Here is a 13,988-nt window from a genome sequence, read left to right on the forward strand (position 1 = left end):
TTACAATTCCAGAATATTTAGTTTCGGTTCTAGAATCGTGCATTTTGTGTTTTCTCTGGCGCTCTTTTCGTAATTCCCTTTTCTACACAGGGTCTTTGCTGAATCTTTCACGAACTTTTGAGCTGATTTATTCTCTTCTCACCCACTGGGTAATTTCTGGTATGCAGTGAAACTGACATGAGCCGTTTCATCCATCCATCCGTTATCTAGACCCGCTTATTCCTGTTTAGGGTCACGAGCCATTTCACTTGTTTCCAGTGCGAGTTTGTTGGTCGAGTGTCTCACCGTTATTACGGTAATGCCGTCTCCGGGAGTCAGCTGACCTGCGCTGGCGAGTGAGGACGAGAAGCAGCCGAAGAAGAAGCTACTGGTTTGATCGGACCATGGCTGCGGAGATCCATTCCAGGCCCCAGACCGCTCGGCCCGTCCTTCTCAACAAGATCGAGGGACACTCAGACGCTGTGAATGCAGCCGTTTTAATACCAAAAGAAGACGGAGTGATCACGGTCAGCGAGGACAGGTGGGATTGGCAGCAGGCTAATGGTAGCAGTAGCTAGCGGGCTCGGTCTATTTGCTGGTTGTTGCACTCGATTCGAGTTAAAGGACGAGTGGAATGAAATTTAAAGTGTTTTCTTTGTGATGTTCCTTACCGAGCAGAGGTTGGAGTGGGAGGGTGGGGAGAAGACTGGGTTATTCCCATAAAATATCGAGAACAGCAACAGCAAATAGGGGCATAGCATTTGGTTTGGTTATGGTTTGTTGGGCTGTATTACCTAAACTGCTGCCTTCAGGTACCGCTCCGACTCGGTATTTGTCCCAGGGCTATTAATGAAACACTTTTAATACATTTGCATTGTGGATTTCTTTTATGTGGACGTTGCTTTATAACGCGTGCTGTCAGAAATAGCTGTTTGTTGACAGATTGACTGTATCGACAATAGAGTCAGTAGCACATTTTGGACAGAGCCTGAAGGCAGCAGGACCTTTTCACCTTTTCACAATCTCGGTAAGATGCAGTAATCAAACAGTCCCGTTGGGCAGTTGCTGCTTCAAAAATCATTTTTGCTGTTACTTTGCAGACATTTTACTGGAACAGTGGTTAAACCTTAAACCAAAGGCCCACAGAAATGTCAACAAGTTTAAATACATTAAAGCACAGCCATTACTGAAATAATAATTATGAAATAAGCATTCCAAGTGGTTTATTGATGTGCTGGAGTTTCGTATAGGCCAAAGGTACAGTTTCAAAAGAAGTTCAGTGTTGAGTCATCACTTCTGTAATGTGGTTTTAATAGCAATGTTTACAAAGCCCATGTGCCATGCTAATACATTTTCACCAAGTGAAATTGTTTAAACATTTCGTTAATACATTTTTTTATCCGACCCCTTTCATTGGATTTTATGAACAGAATCAAGCTTTCTGTGCAAAGGGAATTAGAGCTGGTTTCCCAAATGAGGATTAGCCTACTCCTAGATTAGGAAACTCTTGTATAGGTATTTCACTTGACTAAGCCTCTTTCTTACACCACGTTTTTGTCTAATTGCATGGTAAGACTATATAAAAGTAAAAGATTACATTAGAAATGCAGAATTAAACCTGAGCGACATGCAGTTTAGGAGATTACTGTGTATGTAACATTTTGACTTTTTCCTTCAGAACTATCCGAGTGTGGCTGAAGCGAGACAGCGGTCAGTACTGGCCAAGCATCTACCACACCGTGTCCTGTAAGTAAGATTCTTCTGCAACTGCAATAATGAATATCTGTGTGGTACATGCTACAAACCTCTTTGCATCATTGCATGTGTATAGGGATTTCCCTGCTCATGGTGATTGTTTATTTCCTTGTCCTTTAGCTCCATGCTCTTGCATGTCGTACCATCATGACAGCAGACGTATCTTCATCGGACAGGACAATGGTGCTGTTGTGGTGAGTGAAGTGAACTCCAACAAATGCTCTCATGTTCCTGCTGCAGGCTCAATCTTTTGGTTGTTCAAACAGTATAGCTTTTTTTTTAACCTTTAAAAACAGCCACAATTTCACTATGCAGACTCCACCAAATGCCCATGGGGGCAGGATAGTTATTTGATTAGAAACTTCATGTATTTGCTTACCTTCTAGGAGTTTCTCATCTCTGAAGATTTCAACAAGATGAACCATGTCAAAACATATCCAGGTGAGAAAGTGAGACACTTTACACACAACTGTCAAGTTCATGGAACAGCTGATAAAACAATGTTGTTTCATGTATTATATGTTATCATATTATAGCATCCTGACAGAAGCTCCCTTTATTGACAAGTCAGGTGTGTTCATTTGTGTGTAGGTCTCTGTTTGCGGTTCTTACATAACACTGGGGGAAAAAAATTGGGATTTAGGATCTGAGCAGATCAGTCAGTGGAATAGTGTACAATATAATGGTCTATAAAAATAGTTTGAGCATAACATTACATTTACATTAACAGAGATAAGTAAACTGACTGGAAGAAGTGTTTTTTGTCAATATGTGGTCACATTTTGTATTCTCAGTCTTACATTAATACCTAACCTCCCTTAAAAGTGCCCTGTCGAGGTTTCTTAAATAAAGGTATGTTTCTCACTACTCTACAAAACTCACTGTGTATATTCATGACACCTGACAAATGTGTGAAATGTGTTTCCTTTTTTATACTTTGCAAAGCAGATGTTTTTAAGCTTTTCAGCCATGTGCTGATTACATCGACATTTGCTAGTTTACAGTCTTTGTGTCTTTGTTTTTTGTGCCACAAACTCTCGAACAGTGTGATACCACCGGCAGAACAGAGTATTGGAATTGTAATGCATGATAGAAACAAAACAAGGACCTATTCATAAAATCATTTCTTTATAGAAAGTGGTCAAAACTCATCAGGGTTCCATGAAACATTAGTAGGTGTAAGACATTTCTTAATTATTCTTACTTATTGTTGGTTTTTGATGTTGGCAGTGATTTAGCAACAGCTCGAGCAGGCAGCCATTACATACCCATCATTACATACTGATTTCATAAGTCATATTAACCTAATTGGATGATTATGAGGAGAACACCGTTTCTGTGACTGCATCAGCAACAATTTATTATCCTCAGTGGAAAAACTAAGCTCCAATGAAAGATGGCCAGGCCTTTCCTTTACTTGACAAAACTCCACGTCAGCACTCAAATGCTCTGTCTGGTTTCTACTACTTGTGGCCAAATTTGGCAGCACAGCCCTATTGGTAAAACTGTGACTCATAATCAGACCAAACAGGAATTAAAGCTTGTCCATGCACTTCAAAGATACACATTTGGCTTTTGGAAGTTACTTTTCTCAGAGCTGCCATGAAGGAAAGCAGCCAGTGATTAAAAATGACTTGTGTTCATTCTAGTTATAAATTCATTAGACGGAATAATGAAAATCATTTTTGAAAATCTTTTCTCTCTGCAGTTCAGATTAATTACTAAGAAAAGTCTGTTTCATTACTATATGAACATGTTCATGGTGACCTGATGCCGACAAAATGTCTTTTGCAAAGACTGTACAAGGAACAAAAGTTATTGCTCCCTCAAACGCCAAAGACAGCAACAGATTACAGAACACATCATAGAAAATTGGGGGGATTTAGCTGAAAAAGTGTTTCTCAAGCCTGTTTTGCACTGAAAATGGAAACAGGACCAAGAGCACAGGGGAAAAGGAGAGAAGTGATTAGGGTTTAAGCCTCAGATACCCAACCCATGGGCTTGGTTTGGTGATGACACAGTAAAATACGAGGACAAAAATGAAAAGTTTTTTTCTCGCTGATTAAAATGACCACACGGTAACATAGGAAATACAAATAACTTTGTGTGGCATTAAATTGAACATGATGATGAAGTTATTTTGGCTTCAGTTCATTTTACAAATATCTTGTGCACTTGACAAGTACAGTGGTGACTCTTTTTATCTGTGCTTGACAGTTTGATTTACCCAATGGAGCACTTTGCAATGAAGTGTTACACAGTCATACTGACTGTCCCATTTGCATGTAGTGTTATTTGTTACACTGTGCCCCAATAGCTTGGTCCTTACATTTATGTAGGTGGCCACAAGCACAAGTCTTTATAAATGCAAATGTATGTCTGTTTCATGCAAAAAAAAAAAAAAAAAGCCATAGTTTACATAGTTTTGCAGCAAATTTCAGCTTTATAAATGTGTTAACAGCTTAATGTTCTTTCCCACACTGGCCAGAAAATCAATTCATGCAACTTTAAACACCATACAGTAAACTGTATAAATGGCATGTGTATTGACTGCCAGCACGTGGTATTGATTTTGTATTACATCAGTATTTTAACAAAGCAGGGCTTCAAGAGGAGTTAAAACTGTCTGTAAAAGTAAAATCATTGAATATTTGACAAGAAACGTTTGCACATTAGAGGTAATGCCAATACGAACCTTAAAGGCTGATGGGAGCACACATCTTTTGAAGGGATTCATTTGTCTTAGTCTGGATTACTGTGACACTAAGCAGATCAGCACAGGCAAAGGGCAAACGTGTGGTGCTCATCCAAGATGGCTTGGCTATAAAGGTCAAAGGAAGATATGAGGGATTGTTTAATGTTTATCCCACATGATTTGTATCGGATAAACTTTGTGTGTACATTTTTTTTGTTTTTCAGCCCACCAGAACCGTGTGTCAGACATGATATTCTCCCTGGAAAGTGAGTGGGTGGTGAGTACTGGCCATGACAAGAGTGTGAGCTGGATGTGCACCCAGAGTGGCAGCATGCTGGGAAGACACTACTTCACTGCCTGGGCCTCCTGCCTACAGTATCCTCCATTCATACACTGTGCATACTAATACATACAGGTATCTCACCGGTAAGTGGTTTAAAATATACAGCCTGTTAAAGCCCTGACTCTACGCTCAGATATGATCATGAGACGCAGCATGCCTTTGTTGGCGATTACTCAGGACAGATCACATTGCTGAAACTGGAAAAGCAGACATATTCCACCATCACTACACTGAAGGGTCATGAAGGTAAAGACACGTTGCAAACACACCTGCCTAGCTACCTACAATCATGTCCGTCACTAGCACAAAAGTGTTTTCTAACTAGGGTAGTTTCACTTCATTTCACTAGTATTACAATCAGCTCATTAGAATTTCAAAGGTAGCATCATAATGAAATATGCTCGGTACTGTTTCTTTAGTTACTTAATGGAGTTTTAATGCTAAAATTGTGGAGTGATTTGTCAATTTTGTTGAAGCTGCATTTATATGCTAAAATCAAGGTCTAAATTTAAAATGTACTTGCATTAGCTGAACTATGAAAATTCTTGTGAAGCACCATCCATCTGTGTCGAATTCAGATTTTCATTCAGTCACTAGGTGAACAGATCTGAAAGATTCTCATTATAGGTAGCAAACAAAATGGAGTTAGCAAAGAAGTAACATTGCCAAGTAGTGATGTTTCACAATGTCAGGCAGTGAATTTCACAATGAGGAGGTCAGAGGAGAAAATGGTTGCACATAGAATATCAGCTGCGCTGCTGTATTACCAGAGTAAACAATTTGAGCCCTGTGTTGGAGTGCCATCAATGTGGAAAACTCTCTCTCATCAGGACAGAAAAATGTCCAGAGAGGATAAAAGCATTACTGTGATGGGATATGTATAAATGGATCCCACCTCAAAAATGAGCCGCCAGGATTCACTGTGTGACACAAACACTTCCCTCTGTTCTTCTTTGGGCATTTATCAGACATGAGTTCATGAGCCTGTTGAGAACAGGGTGAGACTGAGTCATCTGTCCATGACGACAAAATGTGTGTTTTCGACCACAGCCAAATTGTTTACAGGTTGGTCAGTGGAAACTAATGCTGAATGGAAAGGTTAGACTAAATATCAGCATTTTTCATTTGCTGTTTTCTTTTTTGCCAAACTGTCCTTTAGAAAGTTGCTCCCAAGAATGACCTCCTGTGCATGTAATTAGCAGACTTGAATCACCCTAACACTATAATAACATCCCTGATGATGAGTCTGACTCAGTTTGCATTTCACTCAAAATTTCCTGTTACAGATAGTGACCAAAACAGATTTAAAGCAGGGGAATGTGAAACCAATATTGTTGTTTTTCCACATTTTACTCAAAACATTTCCAGGAAAGGGCATGAATGAAGAATTGTCTGTCTCACATTTTTTCTCTCTCTGAATGTTGTGTGTTTCCCTGTGCATGTGGAGAAAATGATTTTACATGTTGGCTTATCTGGAAAATATGACCCAACAACATCAGAAATGCTGTTAAAGCATTTCACATGATCAAGTGTGAGGTTTAAAATGGTTATGTGCTGTTTTTGAATACAGCCAGAGAAGAATAGTGAGTGTTTAGTCTCTGAGAAGAAATGGCAGATGTTGTGTGGTTGATCAGTTCCCTGCTGAATTAAGGCCAAGGGCCAAGAACAGAACAAAATCTTCCTTTACTCCCCAATGGCAGCATGTTGTTGGCCTCCACTATGCTCAGTGAGATATGCAAGTTATCTTTTTTCTTGTTTATCTAATGGTGCTTCAGCTTTACAATTAGCCATCATTTGCAATGTGCACTGGGTATTTTGATATTCAAATCAATATTTCAAACAATTATTGAGGTTACTTGCCACTACATTTTTCAAATAAATTCAATTAAATTCAGTTCAGTTTTATTTGTATAGTGCCAAATCACAATACAATTATCTCAAGGCACTTTACAAAAAACCCCAATAAATCCCTTATGAGCAGTACTTGGTCAAGACAAACCTTTTACTGTAGAAGATGATGAGATATTGGTATAATTACATTAATAGGCTGTTCAACAATGGAAAAATAGGGCTCAGTCAAAAATTGCCATGTTTGTGCTTGAAAGAGTGATTGTTGTAGCTAGTCTTCTTTATGGCGTTTATTTGGACCTACCTGTTGTTCTCCCAGCATGCACCAGGTGGAGCCAACAGACCAGACCATAACACGAGTGTTTTTTCCCTTGCTCTCTCCAGGCAGTGTGGGAGCCCTGTGGTGGGACCCCATCCAGAGGCTGTTGTTCTCAGGGGCCTCTGACCACAGCGTCATTATGTGGGACATTGGGGGTCGTAAAGGACGGACATTATTGTTACAGGGACACCAGTAAGTCCTTCAGCCTTTAGTATATGCACTGATGCTAAATTTGCTTTAGGGACATTGGGTTCTAATGAAATGGCATTCAGTTGTTGATTTCTCAGAAATACTCACATGTCTGTGGTGTGTCAGTCCTTTTCTCTCTCTGTGACGCTCATCCCTGCACTCTTGTCAAAGGCAGGTCTCAGTGGTATCAGTACCAGCTGTCCCTAGGCATCGACTCTGTTTTCCTCTTGACTTCTCAGGCTTCATACACATTTCACCACCTCCTAGTCCCCTCCACTGTCTCAGGAGTAATCTGCAAGGCACCCGTACAATGATGCATGTCAGCGTAAACCCATATCCTGCAGCAAGATCTACAGTGATCTACAACCAGACTCTTAATCCTGTTTTGACCCATTCTTTACCTCAGGTCTTCTTAGTGTCAGTGTTTCTTTTTTTTTTTTTTTTTTTCTCCTTCTAGCCTCCATTTTACTAATTTATTCAAATGTATTTAATAGAATTATTTCTGAGGGGATTTAACCATTCTATGGACGTGATCTTGTAAAATATTGCATGTCATAGTATGTGTCTTTAATGAACATTGTGTCAGCTCCTTAAAAATTAATACAACTACTGTAATGATCTTTTTATATTGTGATTATTTGTTTTCCGTCTCATTCTAACAAGCTGACTGATCACCGCTGTTGCAGTAAATTCTGATGATATTATAGCTACATGTTAGGACACTATTCTCTAGGCATCAAGCTGACGTGAAATTAGAATTAGTCTGAAGCTGTGTTTCTGTTCTCCTGATGAATCCGGGGGCAATATTCACTCACCATGAAGAACATGTTTTGAGTGCTGTGCAAGGACTAACAGTGTTGTAAAATATAGTTTTACTCCTTTTTCACTGCAGCAGCTACAGGTAGCAACAGCTGCATTATCCAAAACTGATATGAGAACTAAGACTGAACCAGAACAGTAAAGCTGTTTCAGTTTAACACAAGTGACCCTTTAACATTACGCACAGGCATTTCAGCCAATGTTATTCTCCATCCATCCATCCATTATCTATACCTGCTTATTCCAATTTAGGGTCATGAGGGATCTGCTGGAGCCTACGCTGTTATAATATAATAGAAAAATATAAATTAAAGGGGCTTTAAATTAAACCAGTTGTATAGTCTTTGTTTTAGTTTTCACCAGCATTTAAAAAGATGATGGAGCTGCTGAATTAGTTGTTGATCATTTGTGGTTTCTCTGTGATGATATATTGCTTAATACAAGTTTAAAACAGGAGTTGACTCTTCTCCCATTTTGCTCATTCTGTCTAATCTTTGAATCCCTCAGCGAACGTGTTCAGGCCCTGCGTTACCTCCAGTTGACGCGGCAGCTGGTGACGTGCTCAGCTGATGGAGGCATCGCAGTGTGGAACATGGACACACAGAGAGAAGAGGTTTGCATTGTTATTATTATGTTGCTGCACAGCTATGGTTTAGAGATGGATACACTCTTATACATTTTTATCATTTAGATTTTTTTCCTGATGATTTATGTCATTGAAGTTAATATAAAACACAAAGAATAGCCGTCAAAGCAGCTGTTTCTTCCATATCTTTTGCTCTGTTTGGATTTGAATGGCTTTTGCATGGGTAGAGATGATCCTCCTGCACTTTTTTCATTTGGGGAGTTACTATAGTGGGCATCCTTGTGGTGTTTCTGCATGTTTAATAACAACCTTTAACTGTATTGTGTCTTTGCAGGCACCTCAGTGGTTAGACAGTGACTCATGTCAAAAGTGTGAGCAACCATTCTTCTGGAACATCAAGCAGATGTGGGACACTAAGACACTTGGGCTCAGACAGGTACAGAGGTGTCATCAGTGTCCTCAACAGTTGTCATTTCCTTATTCAATCATGTTAATTTCATGGGTTTGTTTCTACAGCACCACTGCAGGAAGTGTGGCAAGGCTGTGTGTGGAAAATGTAGTTCCAAACGCTCCACGTTTCCAGTCATGGGCTTTGAGTTCCCCGTTCGGATTTGTGATGCCTGCTTTGAAACTATTAAAGAAGAAGAGTGAGTGAAAGATTGCTCTAAATGTTCCTTGTTTATTGCTGTCTTCTGTCACCTTTGCTCCACATTATACACTTGTTATCAGTATTGAGTGCAACTCTGATAAAATGCTGTCATTGTGTGTGTGGTACAGTCGAACGCCATTGGCCACGTTCCATGAGGGGAAGCACAACATCGCCCACATGGACATGGACCCTTCCAGAGGCCTGATGGTCACTTGTGGAAGCGACCGCATTGTTAAGGTCAACAACAGCCCTTTGATACCAGATAACTTGTGTGTGTTCAGGCCGTGTCAAACAAATCTTCTGAAGCAAATTCAATTAGTTATGTTAGAATTACATTCTGGGCATGAAATTGGGATTTCTACAATCCTGAATTCAAAGCATTACAAGAATAGAAACTGGTTTAGTCAATTTATGGATCATGTATGATATTAAATATAACAGTCCAGAGCAACGGAGAGTGTGGAAAAGAAGTGAAGAGACGTGTGCAAGCAGGTTGGAACGGGTGGAGGAAAGTGTCAGGTGTGATGTGTGACAAAAGAGTGTCAGCAAGAATGAAAGGAAAGGTGGACAAGACAGTGGTGAGACCAGCAATGTTGTCTGGTTTAGAGACAGTGGCACTGAGACAAAGACAGGAGGCAGAGCTGGAGGTAGCAGAGCTGAAGATGTTGAGGTTCTCTCTGGGAGTGACGAGGATGGATAGGATCAGGAATGAGGACATCAGAGGGACGGCTCATGTTAGATGGTTTGGAGAAAAAGCCAGGGAAGCCAGATTGAGATGGTTTGGACATGTTCAGAGGAGGGACAGTGAATACATTGGTAAAAGGATGCTGAGGTTAGAGCTGCCAGGAAGGAGGCCTAGAGGAAGACCAAAGAGGAGGTTCTTGGATGTAGTGAAGGAGGACATGAGGATAGTTGGTGTGGGTGAGGAGGATACAGAGGATAGGGTTAAATGGAGGCAGATGATTGGCTGTGGCGACCCCTGAAGGGAGCAGCCCAAAGGAAAAGAAGAAGTATGATGTTAAATATCATTATTTAGCTGAGTTGGTAAACATGACCAAGTAAACTCATCAATATTTTTGGATGATCTTTTTTTTTTTTCAGCCGGCTACCTTCACTTGAATAATTTCCCATTGGGCTTATTTGTCTGAAATGGCTGTATTTCATTTAATCTATATTTATTTCAATTGCATATTTTGGTGTAAATTGACTATGAAATTCTTAAATCTGGCAGGATAGTAATGGAAACGTACAGTAACAGACTAACATCCTGTTCATGAGTCCTTTTAGCAATAATGCAGGATCATTAATGCCGCTTTGCATCGGTCCTGTTATTGGCTGTTTATCTCCACAGATCTGGGATATGACACAGGTGGTTGGCTGTAGCTTAGCAACAGGCTTCTCTCCACGCTGATTGGCCCATCCCATTACATGGTCTACCGTGCTCTGCCCACTCCTCCAGTGTCATGGAAACCCCTCTGTACAGTTCATCTCCCCATCACGCCTGGGCTCTTCAGCTGCAACAGGCCTGCTCTTGGTGAATGTGTGTGTGTGTGTGTGTGTGTGTGTGTGTGTGTGTGTGTGTGTGTGTGTGTGTGCGCGCACGCGTGCACGTGTGCACGTGTGTGTGTGTGTGTGTGTCCTTAGTGTTGCCCATTACTTTCCTTTTGCTTTGCTTCTCTTACAAAAAATCCTACTTTAATTTCATTGTCACATGAAAGTGTCTGTGACTTTTGACTTTTAGCTCTGATCCGAAACAGAATCCTAAGCACAACGGTGTATGTGGGTACGTGCGTGCGTGCCTATATGTGTATATAAGTGTGCATGTATCGTAATAGTTTCTCCTATGGGAGAAATGATATTAGTGTTTACATTGAATATCACTGATGCTTCTTTTGACAAAGGCCATTTTTTGTCGCCCTTCGACTGTAAATTTTGGTTTCTTTCAATCTCTGACCTGACCTATTTCTGTAGAAATATTTACTTATTTAGTGCTTATTACTATGGCCCACTAACTGCATATTACTTAATTACCATAACATGTACTAATACACCTAATCATGTGTATATACCCCTGCATTTTATGTATAACATCGAACTGATCAGTCTTTTCTTTCTTTTCTTCCTCTCTTTTTCAGTTTTTTCTCTTTCACCAGTTGGCCTTATATCACTCTCAGGTGGTTTTACATCAGTAGGTAGTAAGTGGGCGGGGGCTCTTCATGTCAGTCGTAACTATTGCTAATGTTTGAAAAAAAAAAAAAAAATCAATAGAGCACTCTCTTTCTTGATAAAGGGAATCGCTTGATACACTTAAAGATGTCATAGAAATTTGTCATCAGATGTTTGCATGACTGACCCAGCCGACATCTTTTAATCCCAGGTGAAGGATCAGAAATTGCAATATGTTGCTATGGTAACAAGTGCTGACATGAGACGTCCTGTCAGTCATCCTGAGGTGGATCAGTGGAATTACAAGAAGATTTGATCAGTGTGACTTGGGATCATTTCAGTTTGTGGCTTCTTCACATCTTCAAGTTTAAAAAGCAGCACAGCATTACAAGTCCTACATATTTATCACTGTCACTAGAAAACTTTAGTTTTGTGAGTTGATACTGTAAAGAGCACTGATGGTGTGAACCTAAGACTTCAATGACTCATGAGTATTACTTTTCATTTGTAACTTAAAAAATATACAAATATAATTTTTTTTTGGTGCAGAATTTGATTTCCTTCCACCAGAAAGGCACTTAAGGTACTGGACAGGTACTTTAAATGTAGCATTAAATGCTGATATGATGAATCTTCCCCAGGTGAATCAGGGCTTGGATCAGGGCTGCTTGTGTTCCTTCAAACGCCTTAAAGAGAGAAGGACACACTCACAAAGCCTTTTGTAGTGGTTTGCCAGTGCGGACGACTGTTCATTCATGCTCATTCATTCTCGTGCACTCACCTCACCATAAAGCTCTTGATGCCTCCTTCCAAATTCTGTTCTAAGCTCTCCTCTTTCCTCTACACATCTGTCTCATAATACTCTCACCACTGCACTGAATTGCACAGCTCGTGGACGTGTTGTTAGATCAAACGGAACATTTTTGTAAATTCAGGTTTAGGAGAAAGAATATCTGTACTCCACGTAGCTTCCTTGTAAATAGCAGCTAATATCTTATAATGTTAAACTAAAGCTTGCCTTATTGTAAGTGGGGAAAAATGACCATTATCATGTTGGAATTCTTGATTTCAAAATGTAGTCACATTCCAGTTTTTTGATCATTTAGTGATTATTTATATTTGTAGTAAAGTATTTATGTTATCACTGTAAATGGTTTTATTTTCTTGTGTCCATCTAGTGATCTTTACTTCATTGTAGTAACAGACTAAAACATGTTAAACACACTGTAAAGAAGCACAGGAGAGTTATATAATGTTGAGATTGACCGGTCAAACTAGTCACAGCATTTGTCATATGGCCGCTGTTTTCCATCATCAAAACCGATATTTAGATCACACAATGTCATACTTGGGGTTGGACTGAAACCTGGCACTGCTTCAGTTTGTCAGTAGTTGGTATTTTACAGTAATGTTCATTATTTTTTCAGTTTTCCCATTGCAAAGGAAAAAATCTGAAAGCAGCTAAATTGTCCACTGTGTTCACACTAATTCTGTCATTATAAGAACTGAAAATACACAGAGAATAGAGTTTGCAGCCAAAAGAAGCTAAAAAGTAGAACTGCATATAGCTCCAGAATTGGGTGATTATGATGTGCATTTGTCACTTTTTTCAGGCTTTTGGCCACAAGTTGTTATGTCAAGCATGAAAGAAAGCCACACATTCTGAGAGAAACTGGCTCTTTAGCTGCAAATGCTTATATGTTTACCAGATAGTTTCTGACTTTTTGTCTACCATGTGTTGCTGAATAGGCAGTGTGTGGGAGATTTATTAGTATTTATTATTAAATGCTTTAAAATCCTTGCACATTACACATAAGCCTCATACTGTAGCTGAATTCCTGCCATATTAGAAATGGCTTCGGCCGTTTGATCAGATTTCACTCAAACATCAGTACTGGCAAACTGATCCATCAGTCCAATCACAAATATCATTGAAAACTTGCATCACAAAGCACCTGGGAAGTACAGGGTTTACGACAATGCTACAGTACAATCAGCAGCCAAAAACTCTCCTTTTTCAATAGTCAACATAATTTCTTCCAGTCATTACTTCTTAACCTTCTTCTTGTCCTTCTGACAGATGGGCTTTGGTGATAAAAGGCTTTATGGCTCTGGAGGCTTAACTCCATGTTGTTAAAGATGTTACAGATGTGATGTATGGCAGGCTTTGCTGTTTGCAGAAACCAGTAGTGGAATAAATTTTGAGATTGCTAGTTCGTTGCAGGATTTTGTCATAATGTAAATGGATTATTTCCTTTTTTACTAGCTGCAGCAGTTATAGGAGTCATTGTATTTTTGTCATCTTGAGTTGATGAAAGACTAGAACGGATAGGCTTCATGTTGATGACCAGCCATGTCAACGCCGAAGATGACCCATGGCCCATAAGCTCAAAGTTTTTCTGTTCAGTTGGACTGTTTCTTTTGAAACTGCTTGTACAGGACACATGCTGTTCCAACATGATGTTAATGTATATCTCAAAATAACTGTATTTTTTAAAAACTCTTGATAATACAGTACTGACTTTAGTCTGCGCCCTCAAACCGGGACGCAGGGAGAAAGAATTTATGCTTAATAAACCTATTCTGATATGTTCATTTGACTTTTTTTTTCTGGAGAATTTCAACTGCATACTGAGACAC

General features: G+C 39.6%; 1 protein-coding gene across 2 annotated transcripts; it reads left to right on the forward strand.

Moving 5' to 3' along the window:
* The first annotated feature begins 321 nt into the window (after nt 1-321).
* wdfy1 (WD repeat and FYVE domain containing 1) lies at nt 322-13,941 on the forward strand. 2 transcript variants are annotated; one of them, XM_026318760.1, is made up of 12 exons: nt 322-520; nt 1,658-1,725; nt 1,855-1,928; nt 2,121-2,175; nt 4,654-4,804; nt 4,906-5,018; nt 7,005-7,131; nt 8,455-8,560; nt 8,868-8,969; nt 9,050-9,180; nt 9,311-9,419; nt 10,534-13,941. In XM_026318760.1, the coding sequence occupies exons 1-12, from the start codon at nt 384-386 to the stop codon at nt 10,591-10,593; spliced, it is 1,233 nt and encodes a 410-aa protein (XP_026174545.1). In that variant the 5' UTR covers nt 322-383; the 3' UTR covers nt 10,594-13,941. The 2 variants fall into 2 exon arrangements, with proteins under 2 accessions (XP_026174545.1, XP_026174552.1); XM_026318767.1 differs by lacking the exons at nt 8,455-8,560; nt 8,868-8,969; nt 9,050-9,180; nt 9,311-9,419; nt 10,534-13,941 and adding an exon at nt 7,300-8,447.
* Nucleotides 13,942-13,988: the final 47 nt, after the last annotated feature.

Source organism: Mastacembelus armatus, chromosome 13 (genome assembly GCF_900324485.2).
Source record: "Mastacembelus armatus chromosome 13, fMasArm1.2, whole genome shotgun sequence".
Taxonomy (NCBI): Eukaryota; Metazoa; Chordata; class Actinopteri; order Synbranchiformes; family Mastacembelidae; genus Mastacembelus; species Mastacembelus armatus.

Coding starts and splice junctions, on each gene's coding strand:
- wdfy1 (XM_026318760.1), top strand. CDS start 384: ATGGCTGCGGAGATCCATTCCAGGCCCCAGACCGCTCGGCCCGTCCTT. Junction 2,176..4,653: donor CCATGTCAAAACATATCCAG/GTGAGAAAGTGA, acceptor TTTGTTTTTCAG/CCCACCAGAACCGTGTGTCA. Junction 8,561..8,867: donor TGGACACACAGAGAGAAGAG/GTTTGCATTGTT, acceptor GTGTCTTTGCAG/GCACCTCAGTGGTTAGACAG.